At 40.2% G+C, this 20,239-nt stretch overlaps 1 protein-coding gene across 1 annotated transcript in view; it reads left to right on the top strand.

The window, feature by feature from the left end:
- Positions 1 to 20,239, top strand: part of loaf (lost and found) — a 34,416-nt gene that overhangs the window by 10,533 nt on the left and 3,644 nt on the right. Inside the window, exon 3 of the mRNA XM_015174914.3 lies at positions 16,193 to 16,416. Within this exon, the coding sequence (XP_015030400.1) occupies positions 16,193 to 16,416 (224 nt within the window). The remainder of the gene's footprint in view (positions 1 to 16,192; positions 16,417 to 20,239) is intronic.

Below are 20,239 nucleotides of genomic sequence, written 5' to 3'. Positions count from 1 at the left end.
CAAATAATTTCATTGGCAAAAATAAAAGTTTGCTCCTATTTATATTGAGGGTGGCGAATTCCATTCTGACATTAATAATTTGATTAATTTTCAATACTGTGTTATGCCCCAAAATTGAAAAAGTCCATGTGAAAAGTGAAGCCCGACTTTCCCAAAAGTAATATGAGAACAGAGACAGGTTCGACTAGTAGGGCTTGTTGTTGTAAGTAACTTTCTGTACACGTTCTAATTGAAATACTGCCTGGCTTTCGAGTAATAAAGAAAATTGTTATCTTTTGGCCAACAATCGATGTACAATATGTCAACTGTGCTGACAGCCTGGCGAGCCCAGGCAAACGTGATATATTTTGGCATTTTGTCTCTCTTTTTTTTATGTGCTTCTCTTTTGTGGTCTTTGTAACAAAATATTTGTTTACAATTTGAATATTTCTTTGCCTTTCTCTGGCAGAACAATAAAACTCCATCGAGGAATTGTAATAAAAGTGCATGAAAATGTTGCTAAAACTCGAAAAAAAAGCAGCAAACTGCTTGCACTATAAAATATACACATACAACACACACACAGCCACACGGCATGTGTGTGTGTGTGTGTGTGTATTTTGTGTGGTAATTCATTCACATTGTACATATTGTTTATGCAAAGAATAAACAACATATAAATGCGATTTTACGATGAGGCGGCAACTTGCATACTAAACAGCTCGACACGCACACACTCACACGAGCGTGTGTCTCTGTGTGCGTGTGTGCATGAATGCCTTTCGGTCCAAGCAAGCCTTAAAGTTGACAAAAAAAAACCCACAAAACATTTTAATCAAAGCTGCAATGACAAGAAATGATCCGCATTTTACTTTTTAGTAGCAACAAATAAAAAGTATTAAATGCCAAACAGCTAAAATATGACTATGACCATAATATGATCTGCATTTATATAAATTATTTTTATTATTGTTAAATGTAATGAATATTGTATTGTAACTTATCCGAAAATTATTTATTTAATATCAAAACTCACGTAAAATCCAGTCCAATCCAAAAACGATTCTCTGCTAGTCTAGAATTTCTTTGATTTGTTGCATTTCATAATTACATAATGAATTGTTTACATAGTCTTCATTCATTTTATATTTCGTACACACACACTTGCACACATTTGCAAATGGGGCGTGGCTTTTGGGGAGGCTGAAGCATTGCAATTGCTGGCAAATAAAATGAAATCGCTGGAGCTGTGCGACGTCGACGCCGACGAAAGTTGTTGCCGCAAATTATTTCCGTATTTTAGTATTAAATCATAATTAAAAATTTCTAGTAAAACAACTTACAAGTCGACGTCGACGTCGCGATGTTCGCAGCAGCGAAACTTTGCGCTGTACAAAAATTGTTGCCTACTTTTTTGGGCATGTTTCCGGTTGCCGCTGCCCGCTGCTGCTGCTAGCAGCGCTGCCTGCTGCGCTATATGCTTCTAATTGCAAGCTCGGGTGACGACTCGGATTTTCGCTGCTGCCTGTTGTTTGTGTTTTTGTTGCATTTCATCTTGCTCGTTTCCGGAGGCGACATAAAAACAACAACAAGCACAATGCTTAGCGCGCCGTTTCTGTTGCCGCTGCTGCGTCTGCGACTGCGTCTGCTGTTTGCTGTGCCCACACACACACACACACACACACTCACACACACACACGAGCACGCATCGCCTAGCTCTACTCCTCCCTTGTTGACTATCCGCAGCAGACTTGCGGCTTACGTGGCGTATACTTAATTTTCTCATGCTCATTGCCAGGCGCGTTACAACATTTTTATTTCGCTGCGTTCGGATTTAAGGCTGCCGCTGCCGCTGCCGCTGTCGCTGTCGCCGCTTCTGCCGCAGTCTCTGCCTCGGCTGGCTGCATGGAAGGGTTTTCTCAACTCGTTCAACAAAATGTTGTACAAAAGTTTCATAATTAATTTCATGTGAAGTGGCAATGCGAAACGTAACGTAGGCAGTTCCGTTCCTGCAACTCCGATTGCCCCCGCCGCTCCGACTCCCTCCAAGCTCTGGCACATCCCGCCCCATTTGCACATCGTTCCGCCCGCTGCTCGCCACAGTCGTGTATTTTTTGGACCGTTGTCTTTAATTTGAATTGTCATTTCCTGTCTCAAACACTCGACGCCACTCGCTTGTTGCCGCTGCACCCTCCCCTCGTTCCCCGCCCGCACACTCACACATTTGTCGGGTCTCTAGCGGTCTGCCAGCCATCCGGCTGACTGCCACGCCCCGTCGCCGTCGTCGCCGCCGTCGCCGCTGCTGCTGCTGGTGATGCGCACGTTCAACTTGATTAGCGTAACTTGTAATGACTCGCACGAGCTGCGACTCAGGGCAAACTTGTTGGAACCAAAAGTCCCTGGTTCCCTTGTGCCCTGGTTTTCCAATGCCAGACATTCACTTACTTGAGTAAATATGTGTGCTCAGCGTGTGTCAGTGTGTGTATCTGTCTTTCGTATTTGCAAGTGGTTTTCATAATTACTTTGTGTGTTCACTTCAAATTATTTGAAGCGCACAAGTTGCGCCTGTGCTTGAGCTATATACACGCCTGTTGGCATCTTCCTAACCCGAACTTATTCAATTTGTCAAATGTTTACCACATCATTGCAATATAATTAAGTTTTCAGCAGAGCAAAGAGTGCTAAATGAGTGTATCTACTTGACTTAAAAAGCGAGCGCAGGACTTCGCATCCGCAAACGTTGCTGGACTGTTGAAGCAATATAAATTTTGCTTTTAAAATGAGACTGAACACACTCTTAAGTGTATTGTAACTATATATATTTATTGGGATAACAGTTTTCCAATTTGCTGGGGAATACTGGAAAATGTCATCACAAGCAATCAGTATCCGAACGAAATAAGCTGTCGCTTGCCGAATTTTCCCGCGCACAAGCAATTGTGTCGCTTTGTGCAATAATACGAGCATTACACAATTTTTATTTTCTTTTTATATAAAATGGGTCACGTTTCTCAATGTGAGGGGGCCGTAGATTTTTGGCAGACTCCAGCAGCCGCTGATGGCCGACTGCCAATAAAATTGCGAGAAAAACAACTGTCGACGACCAAGAAGTGGCATAAAACTTTTGCTTTTGGTTTGCCATAAATATGAATGGATGGATTTGGGTCTTAACGGGTTGGCTGAGCGGGGTGGGCTCCCAGTACCAGTTGCCACTGCGGCACATTTTCAAAAAGAATAAGATTGAGCCAAAGGCGAGGGGCAGCTGCTGCTGAAGCAATGGGTAGCCAAGAGGGTGAGGGTTCTCTTAACATTATGACAGCTTTGCGAAAGCGATAAATTTTAATTTCATGAGAATCCATCCGCATACGAATACAGATTTGCAACAAGCCACAGAATTTAGCATGAGCCTAAACCTTTTTATTCCCATTGCATGATTTATACGATGTAGACGGATTTTCTATACACAATTGGCAGGTTTAAAATAGAGTTCTTGTTGAAAAACATTTCAATTGCTTTTTTATGGTAATTTTTAGTTTTTAGATAGAATTAAAAAATCTGTTTTAAGTTCAAGAGAAACAGCAGCTTTTGCCCATTTAAAAAAAGATAGTTATAATCGTTTTGAGAGAGCTTTTCTAGAATTTAATTTAATGCTTCATATAAACTACTTAATGGATTATCTCTGAATTATATATATTCAAACTGACAAAGCTGGATAATAGATTTGCTCGTTAGCCCGCTTCACAGTTGAATGCAAAGATAAATGTTTATGTTTGATAAATTCATGGCTGTAAAATCAAAGCGCGAATGAAATCAAGCAACACATAACAAATGTCATTTATAGCCAAACATTTTTGCCACATGAAATGCCAGAAGGTTGGCCAAAACAAATACAGAATTAGAACGAGGAGGGGGAAATGGTGGAGGTGGCGCAGGAGGAATCAGAGTTCACCCTGCCCATACCAAATGGACGATTGATGCGTTGCCAGCTCTTGGCTTTGGGCAAATCTCTTGCTGCTACCAAAAACCCAGAAAGCCAAACAATAAATTGGCCAAATTGTCGATGAATGTGGTGTGCGTGTGTGTGTGTGTTTGAGTGTGTGAGTGTCTGTGGGGGTAGGCGTCGTGTGTCGGCCCGCATCGGGGTTGCGTTATTTATCAATGTTTTCTGGTCAAGCGAAAGGCAGTAAACTGTTATTGTTTGCAATCAAGCTGCGAGCCGCGTACTGCAAATCGGGCTATTTTTTTTTGTTTTCAAATTGGTTTCCCTCCCAATTGTGTATTTGGCGAATTTGAATCTAATTTTAATTGGCTGCCGCTGTCCGTTGAAAATAGAGCAATTTGTGTTGATAATTTTAAATGGCAATTTGAAATCAATTCGCCTTTTTGCTGCCTGCTATTCTGATCCCCACAAATTAGTAATTCTTGTTGTTATACCCTGTTTCCATGGCAAACGGGTATATAACGTCTGAATAGTCATTATCAGGGTGATGAGTTGATTCGTTCTAGTGATGACTGCGAGATGCGTTTACTACGAGTTTATCATCTTTATTTTTTATTCTTTATTTTCCATTTTCATAATTCAAATTTCCATCGCTAAGCATTAGTCAAAAATTATAAGAGCTATATTTGGATATATCATGCAAAGATTAAGAATATTTCACTTATCAGACAATAATGTGATCCGACGAGGCTAATCAAATGCGCAGCATTTCCCATTCATGATCTCCAGTTGGGTTCAGGGTATTCCCTAGTCTGGCACTCCCGACTAGAGCACACAAACTCGTTTATTCAATTATCATTAAACATTATTATATATACTTTATCAAAGCACTAGTTAATTGGTTAAATAGTTGGGCTAGATCGAGTGGATATGACATAAAAGCAAGCTAGTTGGGTCTTGTCCAGAAAATGGACTACAAAAAAGCACACGAAATGTGCTGAACATTTCCTTTATGCTTTTCACTTAGGCGCGTGAATCCCTTTTGTGATCAAATGCACAGAAAATTCTATTCTATTCAAAACAAAAAATATATATATATATATGCATATATATATATAAAATAAAAAAGCAAGGCCCAAGCCTCTTTCGTGTTGTCGCTGATGGGCTTTGTGTTTGGCGGCTGTGTTGTGGGTGTATCCCTACTATATTTGGTGTGTAACTGTGTGTGTGTGTGTGTGTCTGTGTGTTCCACTTAGGCCTGGTGAACAAGTTACAGCGCCTGACTGAAGCATACCCTGTGCTGAATAATTAATTTTATATGCATAAGTGAAGCTGAGTATACAGATAAGTACTTGAATCGGCTTTACTCTGAAGGCTGTTCAATAATATGTTTTGATATTTGAAAATCAGCTAAATATATATATATATATATATATTTTGACTCTGCTTGTGGTAACTATTTGCCTAATCATTTGCCTGATTACAGGGTGTCAAAAGAAGCAGTTGAAATAAATGAAAATTGCGCGCGCTCGACAAAACAAAGCCGTAGAATTATCTCCGTGGTCGGTCCTCGCCCTACACCCACCACACACCCCCTGCCCGCACGCTCTCAGAAACTATTACAAGAAGCGCCTAGACAACAGCGGCGAAATAAGTAAACAACAATAATGAAAACAACAAAGAAAACAATAGCGTAATAAACTAGCAGTAAAGAAAAAGAAAAACCAACTTGAAAAACTTGTCCAGTAAAAACTATAAGCACAAATTTTTGCTTTGTTTTCCCTCGAGTAAAGTATTTTATTTTTCTGCACGCTGCACGCAGCTCGCGAAAATCCATTTTTTGCATTGAATAAAGAAAAATTATTTGCAAAATATTTAAGAAAATGATTGCCAAAAGGCAGCGCAAGTTTAATTAACAATTTGCTAGAAAAGTTCAGAAAGCAAGCAGATAATCCCAGATAAGCCCTTCGGAATACTTTTTTCCATATTGTAGACATATATGCAAAGCGTTCGCTGAGGCTGAGATAAAACGTACTAATTGAATATCAAGCACTTGGGGCTTATGAAAAATACATTTATGTTATCTTTGGTACTTACTAAACTATAGAATGCATTGCGAAACAAAGAGCCTTAGAGGCTTGAATTAAAGTAAACTTAGAAACGAACAAATTATATTGAGAGAGAGAGAGAGAGAGTTAATGCGATGAAAGCAGGCACTTGATTCGCGTGAACAACGAAAGACTTATTATAATGAATCATTTTTGAGAAAAAAAAGAGAGATAAGAGAAAAGAAGAGAAACGCTATCAAGCTAAAAGGGAGAAATTTATAGAGCTATATTTAACAAGGAGAGATGAAAATTCTTAAAGGAAAATGATATATATTATATATAGAAGTAGAATAAGTAAAGCAATAATTAAAAAACAATAAATGATTACAGAAATATACTAAAAAGCGGAGAGACAGAAGCAATATTCAGTTCCTTTTATTCAGGGGTTAAATTAAACAAGAAAGAAAGGCTATCTTCGGCACGCCGCAGATTTAATACCCTTGCAGACCCAAACTTTTCATAAAACTCATAACGTTTTGCCAGCATCTAAGAATCACAGGAAAAATGGTTAATGCAGAGTTTGGTTTAGATATCTTAAAAACAAACAAAAACGAGAAATAAGGCTATCTTCGGCACGCCGAAGATCTTATACCCTTGAAGACCCAACCTTTTCATAATGCTTTGCCCGTATCTAAAAAGCACCGGAAAAATAGCTAACGCCGAGTTTGGTCAAGATATCTTGATAAACAAAAAAGGTTTTTAGTCAAAAACCTAGTTTTCTACCGATCGTTCCTATGGCAGATATATGATATAGTAGTCCGATGTAAATAAGATTTTGTAAAAATGAAGGGAGCATACTGAAATCCTAAATGTCGTGTTTAATCAAAATATCTTGAATGACAAAAAGTTTTTCATACAACTTAATTTTCGACCGATCGTTCCTATGGCAGCTATATGATATAGTGGTCCGATCCTAATGTGATTTTGCATATATATAAGGAGTATAGTAAAACTAGTAAATGGCGAGTTTGGTCAAGATAATTTGAATGACAAACAAGTTTTTCATACAACAACTTAATTTTCGACCGACTGTTCCTATGGCAGCTATATGATATAGTGGTCCGATCCAGCTGGTTTTGATATACGTGCTGTGTGCAACAGAAAGAGGCACTTATGCTAAGTTTCATTAAGATAGCTTCAAAACTGAGGGAATAGTTCGCATAGAAACAGACAGACGGACATGGCTATATCGACTCGGCTGTTGGGAGGTCTCCTTTGCGTTACACATTTCGAGACAAAATTATAACATCCCCAGCAAGGGTATAAAAAGTGGCATAATTGAAATTCAAAATAGATTAAAAAGAAATATCCCAGCGGCTTGAACTTTCAACAAAGCTCAAAAGCTGTCCAACAATCATTTATCAGTTACTCAGATTCAGCACTTAATATGAAGGGCCTTGTCAACAGCTAGTGGAATCTGTCCAAAAAAGAAGTTGGGATTGTTTAAAAACAGTTGGAAAAGTTGCAGCTGCGGACATTGTCAATCGGAGCCAAAGAAACCGCGGCACCAGTTGAAAATCAAACTATGCTAAATTCGCGGGATGCCAAGCAGCCAGCCAAACAGCAAAGACAATGAAGGATACGCTAATTGGCCAAGAGACATTTGTAATGGCACTCCCAAGCATTAAGCCAGATGACTTCCTGCCAGCGAAGAGTATGAAAAGGGAATGGCTAAATTTTGTGAATGCAGTGGGAAATGGTAGATAAATTCAAAATCACTTGAATAAAGAGGAGAGCTCCAGTTGGAAGTGCTCGACTAGGTGATGCTCTGAGCTCAGAGCCCAGAGAGCCCCCAACCTGCATACAAAATGGATTCTTGAATAACTTCGGTTCTTATTGTCCGATACATATGCATGATTCAGGGTCGCAACATGGGACCAAAGTCCGTTTATATACCGAGTCCCAGGCCTACAACTTACAAGATGATGATACTCTTTAATATGTTTTGAAATTGGGAGGAATTAATAAAAATTTCTTCATCTTTGTACTACCCCATGCAGCCATGATGAAATTCAATGAACCCATTGAAAAGCAAAGCATGCGAACCAGAGTTCAGTTTTTGTTTTTGATTCTTTTCATACAGGCAGAAGGAAGCAGCCCCGACCCCATAAGGTATACATTCTTGAGCAGCATTAATAGCCAAGTCGAGCTAACCATGCCTGTTAGTTTTTCAGTCCATCTGCCCGTCTGTCCGTCCGTATTTATGAACGCAAGGATCGCATAACCTATAAGAGCTAAATCTAGAGCCTTGAACGTATGCTCGTACTTAGATCGAATTAGCTCGTAGTCCTGATATAGAATAAATACTACATGGACTCGGAAATGCTTGCTAATGTTGAAAAATTAAGCTAATCTAAAAGAGAGAGAGAGAGAGAGAGAGAGAGAGAGAGAGAGAGAGAGAGAGAAAGAGAAAGAGAGAGAGACAGAAGGGCGAATGGGCTTCTGCAAAACTTGTTTATGAATAGATCTCATTACTCGCTATTTACTCATTCACATAATTTAATATCCTGACTTTGACACTCAATTGATAAGGGGAAAGTGTCAAAGCGTAATTCCCGAGCTGATATTCTGACACTTGCCTGAAAAGTTGCGCACTTTCGAAACTTGAACATTTTGACAGGCGACAATTTGCTTGATTATTGCCATAGAATATTGAATGGAAGACGAGGGAAAATGCAGTGAGACTTAATGGCCATTAGAAAAGTCCTCACGGGCAGGAAAGTCCTTTTCAAAGCGTTCATTAGTTTGGCACTTCTTCTCTGTTGCACGCTCCATTGGCCTTTGTTTGAGGTTGCCACATCTTTGCAGTCTCCCGTTACTCGTCGCCCCCTACTCGTTACTCGCTACTCGCCGCTCGCCGCCCCTCTGCAAAACTGACAAAAGTTTAATGATGCGCTTAAGCTTGGACCCGTTGCCAGGCAATTGCCGGGCAGTTGGCCCAACCGCTGTTTGATGAATTCGAAAAAATATTTATTTGCAGTACTTGGAAAATGATTTAGATATCTAGGCAGCTCCATTGTCATAAAGCATACGATACAGTATATGATTAGGTAAACCCATGAGCCTACGAGCAGGACAGCGAGGACGAGTACCTTAATTGAGGCACTTGCCCCAAAGGCTCAATTAAATTGAAAATTGTGTGTATTCTCAGAAGTGGGCGTGTCGGTAAGTTGAGCCAACCACGCGCCGAGGGCCATTCCGGCACAAGCATTTGCTTCAATTAGATATATGTATACACATATTTCATTAAAGCAAAACTCATCCACAGCAGCAGGACTCGGACTCGGACTCGGACCACTCAATACCACTCCAGGCGGACGCCTGCGAATTTTGAGAAGCGCTAATGGAGCGTGTGAGCTGGCCAGCAGCTGTTGCTGTGGCAGCACTTGGTTGGGTTTAGTCAACTGTGAGTGTGTGTGTGGGAGTGTGTTGGCCAGAAGGGGCGGGTCGTGCTATTGCCGATGACATCTTCACACAGCACAAACGCCTTGGGGGGCATGGTTGGATAGGTCAGCTGAGCGAGCAGCTAAATTCAATATTGGCGCACAGGAAATTCATTGTTTAACCTTTGTTACTTAAATTGCTCAAATTCCTGCCATTAGTTTGACAAACGAGCCAGCGAAATTATTTTGTTGTAGCAAAATAGCCAGGCACATGCACCGCATCACACCGCACCATCCCCGCCCAAAAACCAAGCGGATTTCGAGCTAAAGTTTCGCCACGCTTCGAAGTGCCAGAAGCCCTCAAGCTCTCCAATGCTTCAGTTCCTCCGCACCAACGCCTGGGCACACTGGTAGCTGGCTTTTGGGTTCTGCTGCGGTTCCTTAACGTGCCATTGTTCTGGCTTGCTGTGGTACTTCTGTCCAGAACTAGCCCGGCTCGGGCTTCTGGGCCATGAATTTTATGCCATTGCTGCAGATTTATTTGCGGTTTTGCATAATCACTGAAAATTAGTTTAAAATATTTACATTACATTTGCATTTCAATGTCGGCGGTCAAGCAGATTTTCATAGCAGCAGCAGCAGCACGAGTCGAGACAAATGGGAATTAGAGTTTTGTAAGAGACATCAAAGATATACGGTCAAGACAGAGATTTTCTTTTTAATTTAAAAACTAGCCGGTAATACATTTTTAAGAAGAATCTAATATATCTGCAGGCAAAGTATGGGAATAGATTCTTTATATGTGAAGAAATTGGTTCTAACAAATTATTTAATTTATTTATCATATCAAGATCCAGTAAAGTTCAAATTTCATCAACTAAAACTATTAGTTGCGTTTCCCAAGAAATGTGGCTTAGAGATGATGTGAAAATAGGGTTTATTTAATTTTTAATTTGCAGAGCATGAGGAGATACTTCTTAGTTCGTTTGGTTTTCTAAGAGCTTGCCTTTTCATCTGCTGCTTCATCTGGAATATAATACAATTATTTTCTCCAAAATAGATATTTGTCATATAAAACACATATAAAGCACTTAGTGCTGGCCAGGACATAGAGAAGATGCATACACTATTTGACAGACTGACGTAATCCTGGCGTAGCTTTTAGTGGCGCAGCGCCTGGCTTGGCCCAGCTCAGACAAATGGCAGGCAGATGGATGGGAGCTGCCGTCCAGTAGCAGGGCAGAACAGAAGCTTCGACAGGAATCGCACATGCTGAGCTTTTCAGCTGTCCGCCCATGTCAGGCACAACGACGACATCCAGCGGCTGAGCAGGGGTAGGTTGCAGACATATTTCTAGTCTTAGTGGGGCGTTCGGGCGGCAAGTGAAGGCGATGTAAAAATACTTCGAAACGAAGACGCTAAGCTCGATATATTATACGTTAGTATGTTGATGCAAGGTAAACATAATTTTCCACTAGTCAAACGACTAACAGAATGTTTTCTCGCATGTGTGCGGATCGTGTGGGCGCGGCCGGGCCGGGCGGGGGCTATGCCTGCATTGGCAATCAGTTTGCCAATTCAGCTGTCGAGAGTTTCTGGCTGAGAAATCAACGTGTTGTGTGTGGCACTGGCAAGCAGCAGGCAAAGTTCTCATCCAGCCAGCCACGAAATTGGGGGCGGGTGCTCTGCAAGGATGTGCAGCATTGTCATTTGAGTTTTGAGCAAACGCATTAAAGGCCAGCAAATACTTCCGGCGCAGTGCAGCGCCATTCTTGGCCGGAAGCATTAAGCCATCGAATAGCCCATCAGTGTGTGGCCATCTTTCGCGGTTTTTACTGCGCTCCACAATCATTTTGCTCGATATTAGCTCTGCGGTCCTCGCAATATGATGTGGTTGTCCGCCCTTCGAGTGCCTGGCTGAAGTTTAGCTGACACAGCTGCTGAGATGCTCGCAGCAAATGTTCTGTAAATATGGACACGCCTCCAGAAGGGCGTTTTATGTATGGACAATAATTTTAAATCGCACCTAATGCATCTGTTCATCTCATTTTTTTGTCCGGTTTTGCATTTCTCAAATTAATATTATTATTATTATTATTACTATTATTACAATTATTATTATTATAAATATGTGCATTATTATTATTATTATTATTATTATTAATATTATATTGGACAATGAACAGAGAGAGACCAACTCTCTGCGCAACGCTTTTTTCTTTAAATTAAGAAATAACCCTTGGTGATTTTTTCCTTAGTACTCGACTCTTACTTTTTCTTATGCAATATCAACAGCTCCTACCGCTTCTTTCTTCTCAAACGTGTTTAGGAATAAGTTTATTATTAACAATGAACTGTCTTATTACCCCTGTTAGTCAAAAATAGTCATTCTTTTTCAACTTAGCTTTCATGCTCTGTTATGCAAAGTTCATTTGATTTTTCCACCGCTTCTTTCTTATTAAACGGGCCTAGGGCTAAGTTTTTCGGAACAATGAACATTATTGTTATTCTAACTGCACTACGCTTCTCTCTTTATACTAACTTTAAACCACCCTTGTTGAAATTTCCTTTACTAATCGACATTTACTCTCTGTTATGCAGTGTCCCACCAACATTATCTAAGATAATTCTCCCACCGCTTCTTTCTTCACATAAAAAGCTTCTGCTACTTTCCAACAAAATCGATTAATGTTATGTCTTCATAACAAATTTAACAAAAATTTCAATCGGTTCAAACTTTCCTTGATTAATTGTTCTTCAACGAATCGACCTCCACTTTTTGCCATAACATCCCAGCTACGTCGCTTCGGCTTCCGTATCTCTCGTCAATTTAATAAGCTGCTCCTACTCTCACATAAAATCGATTCGTGCTCCGTTTCTGTGCCCTTACAATTTGAATAAGAATTTCAATCGAAGCTTGAAATCTGTGGCTTCAGTACGCAGTGCGGTCTGTCGAGGCGCTTTCGATTAATAACAACGGCATAAAACCTTGTAAGGACTAAGTCCTTGAAATTAATTATGCTAATTTTAATCCTTTTTGGCAGTGCTTTTACGCTAACAAATAACATTGCGACTAACTAATCTGGCCATTAAACGAACCGAACCGAACCGAGCCGAGCCGAACCGAGAAACCTTCTACGTGGTCGACTGGCCCAAACCAAAGCTTGAACTCACTTTGTACAAACTGAGCACTTAATACTCCAAAAACAAAAACAACAACAACAATATTAAGAACAGCGACAAATAAAAAGCCAACAAGAAATGAAAATCTTGGTCTGTGGGTGCGTGGGGCAAATTGGGCAACTAAGACCCTGAGCCATAATTTGGCCTTGGATTTGTGGCCCATTTGGGCGGGGACTCGGCAGAGGTCGTTGCCAAATGACCAACAACCGCAACAGGATTTGCGGTGCGAGGAGTGGAAGCACTCCAGCCAATCCAATGCAATCCAAAATCGTAAAACTATGAGCCTCTCGACGCGAGTTCCTTGTCGGTCGATTCGAAATACAAACTAGTTTTTTTTTCACGTCATAAGTCTTAATCTCATGCTCGGCAATGTTTTTCATACTATTCTGAGGCTATGATAATTTTGTAATAAAATGTATTCTTCGCATTGAAAAAATTGGATTTACAGCGAAATATTAATCGATGTAGTCAGGTTCATCTGTCTTTCTGTTGCAGGCTGGTTCGATCCAGATATACTATATCATAAAACTGGCATAGGAATAATGGTTCGAAAATCAACAAATAAAAAATTTATTAACTTTTTGTGTTTTAAAGATAGCTGGACTAAACTCCTCACGTATGAACAACAGTTAATCGGACCATTATTATATAATATAAATTATATTCCCTTTTTAAAATCCGGCTCTTTCAACCTATCTACAAAACGTGTGAATGCTGCAATTTCGATAAAATGAATGATGACTGTTAAAAACCTTAAATTTAAGACTTAAACTTATTTCAATCATTTTATAGCTGACATTGGTTTGGTTTGTTTGCAAACTTGTGTACTTATTAACGAGCATACACTGTACTTAACAGCTGCTTTTCACCTTTTATGCTTGGTATTACCCACAGAAATAGAATATTAACCAAAATATAGTCTCTTACTTCGAATAGCTAAGCCCCAACCAAGCACATAAACAGAGATTGCGGCAAGAGGATCCAAGGGCTGGTGGGGTAGTTCGGGCTGGCAGCGAGTTGAACCGGGAGGCGCGCTGCAGTTTCGCTGGCAGCTGCAAATGAAATTGTTTTCTGGCCGGAATTTATAGAAAATGTATCTGACGCTGCTTATCCTTAGCTCTTAGCCAGCTTCAGTTGTCACATGAGCTCGCTCCGCACACTTCCCAACGGACTCGACGGCAACGGATTGCTGTCGTGTTTGTAGTACATCTGAAATCCCCAATGTCAGCGGCGTCGGCTGGGGCACAGCTGCGCAATATGAGTAAGCCCGATATTATGTAGATATGCTGGAGGAGGCAATCCCAATCCCAATCCACTTTACACTGCAATGCATGCCAGTGAAGCCTGCCTAGAAATGATTGAAGGATTTCGCTACTGTTGCCCTGGCGACATGCAAATATATATAGGTGTGTGTGTGTGCACTTTACTTTCATCCGTAATTGATATTTTACAATTGTGCTGGCTGGCATCTAACTCCTTCAGGCGGCATGTGTCCTCAGCCAGTTTGAGATCCTGTGTCAAATTGTGCAGAAATTCTATTTCTCACTGTCTCCAAGCTCCTGCATTAACTCTTTCCTTTTGTAGCGTATTTGTCAGTGTAGACAGTGCTAGCTGAAAGTATCTTAACGCTTGTGCTATAACAAATATACAAATATATATATATTTAACTTAATTTAATGGATCATGCATGTATATTCTGTGTTAAATTATTCCGAATATTTACAAAAGAAACTTCCGGGCACATCATCAACTCGACCAAAACTGAAACTGTAATCAATCTTGGGTTAGGGCAGTGAAAGGCAGGAAGGCGGGGAGCTAGGCAGGTGGGTAGATTGGGATGGTATATAAAAAACCAACGAACCGCAACGGATAGTTTCATTTCGTTAGGGGCAAATCGTGAATTATTTGGCAAATGCCTTGCGGCAAATTTGTGCATCCGCCCACTTGAACCCGCCCCCAATTCAGCTGCTGCTGCTGTTCACCTGGCGGTGGTGACGACGACGACGACGTCGACGGCGGCGAAGATCAAAGCGAAATGTGTAACAAAATTGCCAATTACATATAAAGCACGCAAAGCTGTCTGTGCCCGGGCGCACCTGGACGGTGGCTCGGGTGCTTGTGTGTGTGAAACCGGGCGTATGTGAAAGAGATGGTCTAAAACAAAAGGCTCGCTATTGCCGGCAATTGAATTCAATTGTGAATTCAATTTTGAAGTTGGCAACGCGACGGCCAGAAATGGCAACGCCAACATTTCTGCCTTCAAATGAAGCATATACCGAACGTGTGGCAACGCCATGCGAGTTGCTCTCTCTCTCTCTCTCACTTACTCGCACTCAGCACATTCACGCGCGGTCTGCTTTTACTTGCATTTGCGTGCTTGAATGTGTGTGGCAAAGGCGTAAAACGAATTTGCACTAAATTCTTTGACACCCTCTTACTCCCCCTCGTGTGCTCGTGCTCACTCCTGTACCCTGCTGCGTCGACATCTTTTCAGCTGCTCCTTCGCCTTTCGCCGCGTCGCCTTATTGAAGCGAAATTGAATTAGTGCGACGGCGAAAGCGGAAGCGGTTGCTAAGCAGGAAATTGCCTGAAATCAGGCGCACGTAAGCCCCGTCACGCCCCTCCAAACCGCACACACGCACAAGCGCACACACACTCTCGCTGTGTATGCGAGTGTGTTTCATTAAAATCTCGAATATCGCCAGTTGGGCCGTGCACGCTTTTGGCTTTTATGCGAACATTTTGTCCCGCTTCAGACTTCATTTGCATGCACCGCCAATGGCCATCGTCCGTCGCTCTTGATAATGGCGTTCATTTCATCTTAATGGATTTCGCACTTAAGCGCAATAGTTTTGATTATAAACACTAATTGAAAGTCATTTAAATAATGCAATTTATATTTTCGTTGCCCTGCATAGCGATGCTCGCCAGCTGTGCCTCTTCGTTAGCTCGATTTCATAGACTGTTAATTGAGTCGGAGAGCGCAAACCACTCTCTATTTTTGTTTCCATATAATAACGGGAGAGTATACATAAAGCCTGAGATATAACATATTGGATTCTGATAAGAAAAACTTAATGTTTTATTACATTTTAATGCTTACTCTGCTTAGATTAAGGTTGTTAAATTATGTTGGATTCATTATAAAACTTTGATCTGCAGAGTGAATTAGTATAAATAGATTTTCTTTGGTTTCAATATATTAAATGTACTTTACACACATTCATGTGCCATTGGCAGCAGCAATGCTTAAGTGAATGCTTGGAAACATGTGCCAGAAATACGTGAAACGAAGCGTAAATGAATTTTTCACTCTCCCATTAAAATTTAAGTGCACATTTTCCGGCGCAACGCACGAGAGGCTGCCGGGCGGCGACCGCTGTGGAAATCGTAACCATTAAGTTTGAGGAAGTTTAGAAGTTGGAGCAGGACGTGGCATCCGGTGCTGGTTACTCTTAAAAGTGTGCAAAGAATTCGCCACAAAATTGTTAAATTATTAAGCAATTTGAAAAGTTAAAAGTATGCTCTATCATTTTAGAGTTTCTCTAATCTCAACTATCTTTTTATCGCCCTCTCTCTCTCTCTCTCTCTCTTTGTAGATTATATGCAATCGCTGTGCAAGAATCACTTTTTACAGCAGCTTTACCGCAAAATTGATGGCGCTGTCCTGTGGTCCCAGAACGAACGCAACCTGGACTGTGTCATCACCTTTCAGACGCACTCGATACTGCAGCGCTTCATGCTGCGCTTCGACATGCTCCAGCTGGACTGCAATGATCATCTGCTCGTCTATGATGGAGCCCATGCCGTATCGACGCCCAAGGTGAGCAAGTGCAGCTTGTAGACAACTGAATAAGTCCTTTAAATATCATAGTCTGGTTTACAAACTTTTAAGTTATACAAGCTATTCTCCTCACTTGTCAGCGCAGCCTTATAAGGGTATCGGGACTTTGGCGTGTCTTGGTTATATTACTCTTTATTTGTATGGTCCTATTTTGATTATTTTTCATAGCCAAAGTTAAGGCCAATCAATCCGAAGTTGCAGTCGGGGCGGGCAAAGACAATGAAAAAGACAAAAGCAAAGCCATTGCAATTTGTGTCGCAGCCTCATGATCCAGATGCACAATCGGAGCACGTTGATGCCTCTGACGTTTTAGGTTCAATCCCTGCGGGGTTTCCGCAGTGCCGCACACTCGCATATAAACACAAACACACACACACACACACACACACACTGCAAATGTGGGCATAATTTTTGGTCGCAGCAACATTTGCAATGACGACGACGGCTAAGAATGTCGGTCGATCGGTCTGTCGCCTGCTGGGCGGTAGGCGGTGGGTGGTGTAGGGTGGTGGTTGTGTGGAGGAGGTCGAATGGGTTGCACCACTGCGGTTGCAGCAATGCGACGCCAACTGGCAGCTGCCAACTGCCGGCTGAGTGTGCTGATAGCGCGCTCTGATTTTATCAGCAACAATTTTCATTTTTCATACGCCCCGTTGCCTGCGTCGCACATATGTATATATTATTTTGTTGCGCTGACTGTGTGCTCGTGGGCGTGGCAGTGTCTCTCTGTGCGTCCAAATGTAAGCCAAGGCAAGTGAGAGCACATAAGCATAAGCTAAATTCTTAAAATCCCAGCAAAACCACACAAAAATGCAGCTGCCAAACAAGCTCCCGTCGCCTTAAATGGACTACAGCATGCCCTGTAAGTGGATCTACGATAATTTCATTCAAGTACAGGGTATCATCTATATATATTCCCACCTTCATCGGAAATGCTTCAACATAATTGCTGTGTCGGCCCGAATGCTCCATAAAAAGTTAACGAGTCAAAGTTTATGACAAAATCGATGGCTGTTTGAGCTTCTAATTACGAAAAGTCAAGTCCATGACGAACAGTTAAGACAAAGTGCCAATCAATCTAGCTGCTGATACCTGGGCACAGGTTGTTTGCCGGCCGCCGAATTCGTGTTACGAACACTTATTTTATACACAAGTGCGGGGGGACATTTTCTTAAATATATAATAATAATATTGTTATAGTAAAACGGGATTTAACTTGCATTAGAAAATCCGAATTTATTATATACTAGCTACAAATTTTCAACATTACCTTTCCGTTCATTTTCCGATCGAGAGCACCCAAAATACACTCCTAAACACCCCGTCTCAGATGACTTTCTACACAGAAATACCAAATGAATTTGCACAAAGATCTTTGCTGTCGAAGCTGTTTGCCATCTAATTTCCACAATTGTGTGTGAAATTGTCAAAACCCCGTTGACCATGGCAAAAATGTCGTTAATTCGAATCGTAGTCTCAAATATACTAAAACCCAAAACAAAAAACGGTCTTTGATAACACTTAATACTTAGAAAAGGGCTTCTTAGCTGGGGAAGGAATTTAATAAACTCGTTTCCACCTATTTTCCACAATTACGTGTCAAATCAGCAAAGCGCTATCGAATTAACAACCGAAATGTCCTTAACTCAATTCATTTAGTCTCTATAGTTGAATTTCTATAACATATAGGAATCACATATTATTATACATATTGTTAACATATTAAATATTTAAGAAAATATTCCACACAAAGAACTTTGATAATAGTTAATAGAAAATGGCTTCTATGCTGAAAGCCGATTATTTTCTTCTTGTATTGAGATTGCTCGACATCTTGCAGCCCTTTCTATTGTTCGTTATTCGTTTTTTATGCTTTGTTTTTTTGTCGAGTCATAACTTAAGAGCCCTCGCCTAAATATTTGCCAAGTGACTTGTTTTGCAACAGACTTGCAACTGCTGTGAACCCAGTAGCCCAACTTGGTTCTGCACATTTTTGTTTTTTTTTTTTTTGTGTTTTAAGTCTGAGTCGGTTGCCTGTGGCCTAAGAAGCTTTGCGCATCTTCGCATCTTTTTACCTGCCTGCAACCAAGATATCTTTGTAGCGCCTGATTTATGAATTTCCCAGCGACTTGGACTCATTTGCATGCCTGCCAGCCCAAAGTAAGCCAAACCGAAGCGAAGCACCAAAAACCAATAACATTTGAGAGTTGAGCGTCGAGTGTCTCGACTTGTAAATACTTTCGGCCAAAAGGAGTTGTCACTGCCTTCAAAATGCAAAATTAAAATTTTGCCACACTCACTGCTGGTGTGAGTTTCTCTCTGTGTGTGTGTGTGTGTGTGTGTGTGTGACGCATTCAAAGCAAAGGGGTGAGCGGGTGTGCAGCCAAGAAGGACGCACAAAATGTTGTGGAAAGTTTTCGTTTTTGGGGCTGCTACAAAATTCAAGTATGCCACAAAATGCCGCACGTCGAAGATGCCGAGCCCAACTGCAGCTGCAGTCCAGGATCTCTGTAGTTGCTGCGCCCAAAAACCCAGGACGTTGTGTCAAGAAAAGCAACCGCAGCAAAGGCTTCAACGATGACGCACACACACTGTGTGTTTGTGCGTCTGTGTGTGTGTGTGTTCGTGTGTGTGAGTGTGTACGACGTGCGACCTGGACTTTGATGAACCCCGTTGCAACTTTTAGGTTGCACAGCAACATTACAAATTCACACAGAGCGAACGATGCACAGCGTGGCACGTGGCACGTGGCATGTGGCATAGAAGTCTCGTCCCCATCATCCATCCTCATCGTTGTGCACTTTGCAGCATCGGTGTTGATAATGGAGCAAGGGCGTTGCCAGTGTGTGGCCAACTTTATGCTAACCAGCTGCAGTGGCAAGTTTCCAAGATTTCTCACGTGAAATATATAACAAAATCAAAGTCAACATTATTCAGACAAAATACTCTATTATGTTGTAAAAAAAGTTTTGTTTAGAAAATAAATATTTAAAGCATCATTGAAGACTCTGTAGCCACAAATTGGTAGTAATAACAATAATATAAAAACAAATAATAATATAAATATAAATAATATAATAATAATAATAATAACAATACAAATAGTACATAAAAAGAAATTCAACAAATATCACAATAATACAAAATATAATAATCAATCGAAATAATAAATTTGAGAATTAATTATAATAATTATATTATTGTTAACATTAATAATAATCATAATACAAATAATATTTATTATACTTAGTAATACAAATAACGAAAACAAGAATAATAAAACAAAATTAATATTAATTTAAAATAATAAATTAAAAAATAAAATTAATATATGAAAATGAAAAATGTATTATCAACAAAATATACAAATTAAAATAATAAATGTATATATTATAATGAAATAAAATAAATATTATATTATATATACACTTATACATAATAATAGTTGTAAATAAAATTAAATAGTAATAATAAAATAAAGTAATAAGAAATTATAAAAATAATAAAAATAATAATAAAAATAATTATAATAAAATAATAATAATAAAAAAATAATAATAAAATAAATAACAAATAGAGAAATTAATAATAGTAATAATTTATAGCTGCTTGATACTAAGGATATTTTTAATATAAAATACAAAGTGCCAAAAATGTAGATTCCAAAAAAAATAATATGTTAAGCCGTAGATATTTTCCCATTGATCCCTACCCCTATCCCTGGAATACACCAAATATGATTAGATAAATCCAAAAGTTGGGGGCCAATGTTTTTCATTTCCAGCCAAACCACTGCTTAGAA

This window comes from Drosophila virilis, chromosome 3 (genome assembly GCF_030788295.1).
Source record: "Drosophila virilis strain 15010-1051.87 chromosome 3, Dvir_AGI_RSII-ME, whole genome shotgun sequence".
In the NCBI taxonomy this organism is placed as follows: Eukaryota; Metazoa; Arthropoda; class Insecta; order Diptera; family Drosophilidae; genus Drosophila; species Drosophila virilis.
Note: the sequence above shows the minus strand (reverse complement) of the source record. Positions and strands in the feature narration are given on the sequence as shown.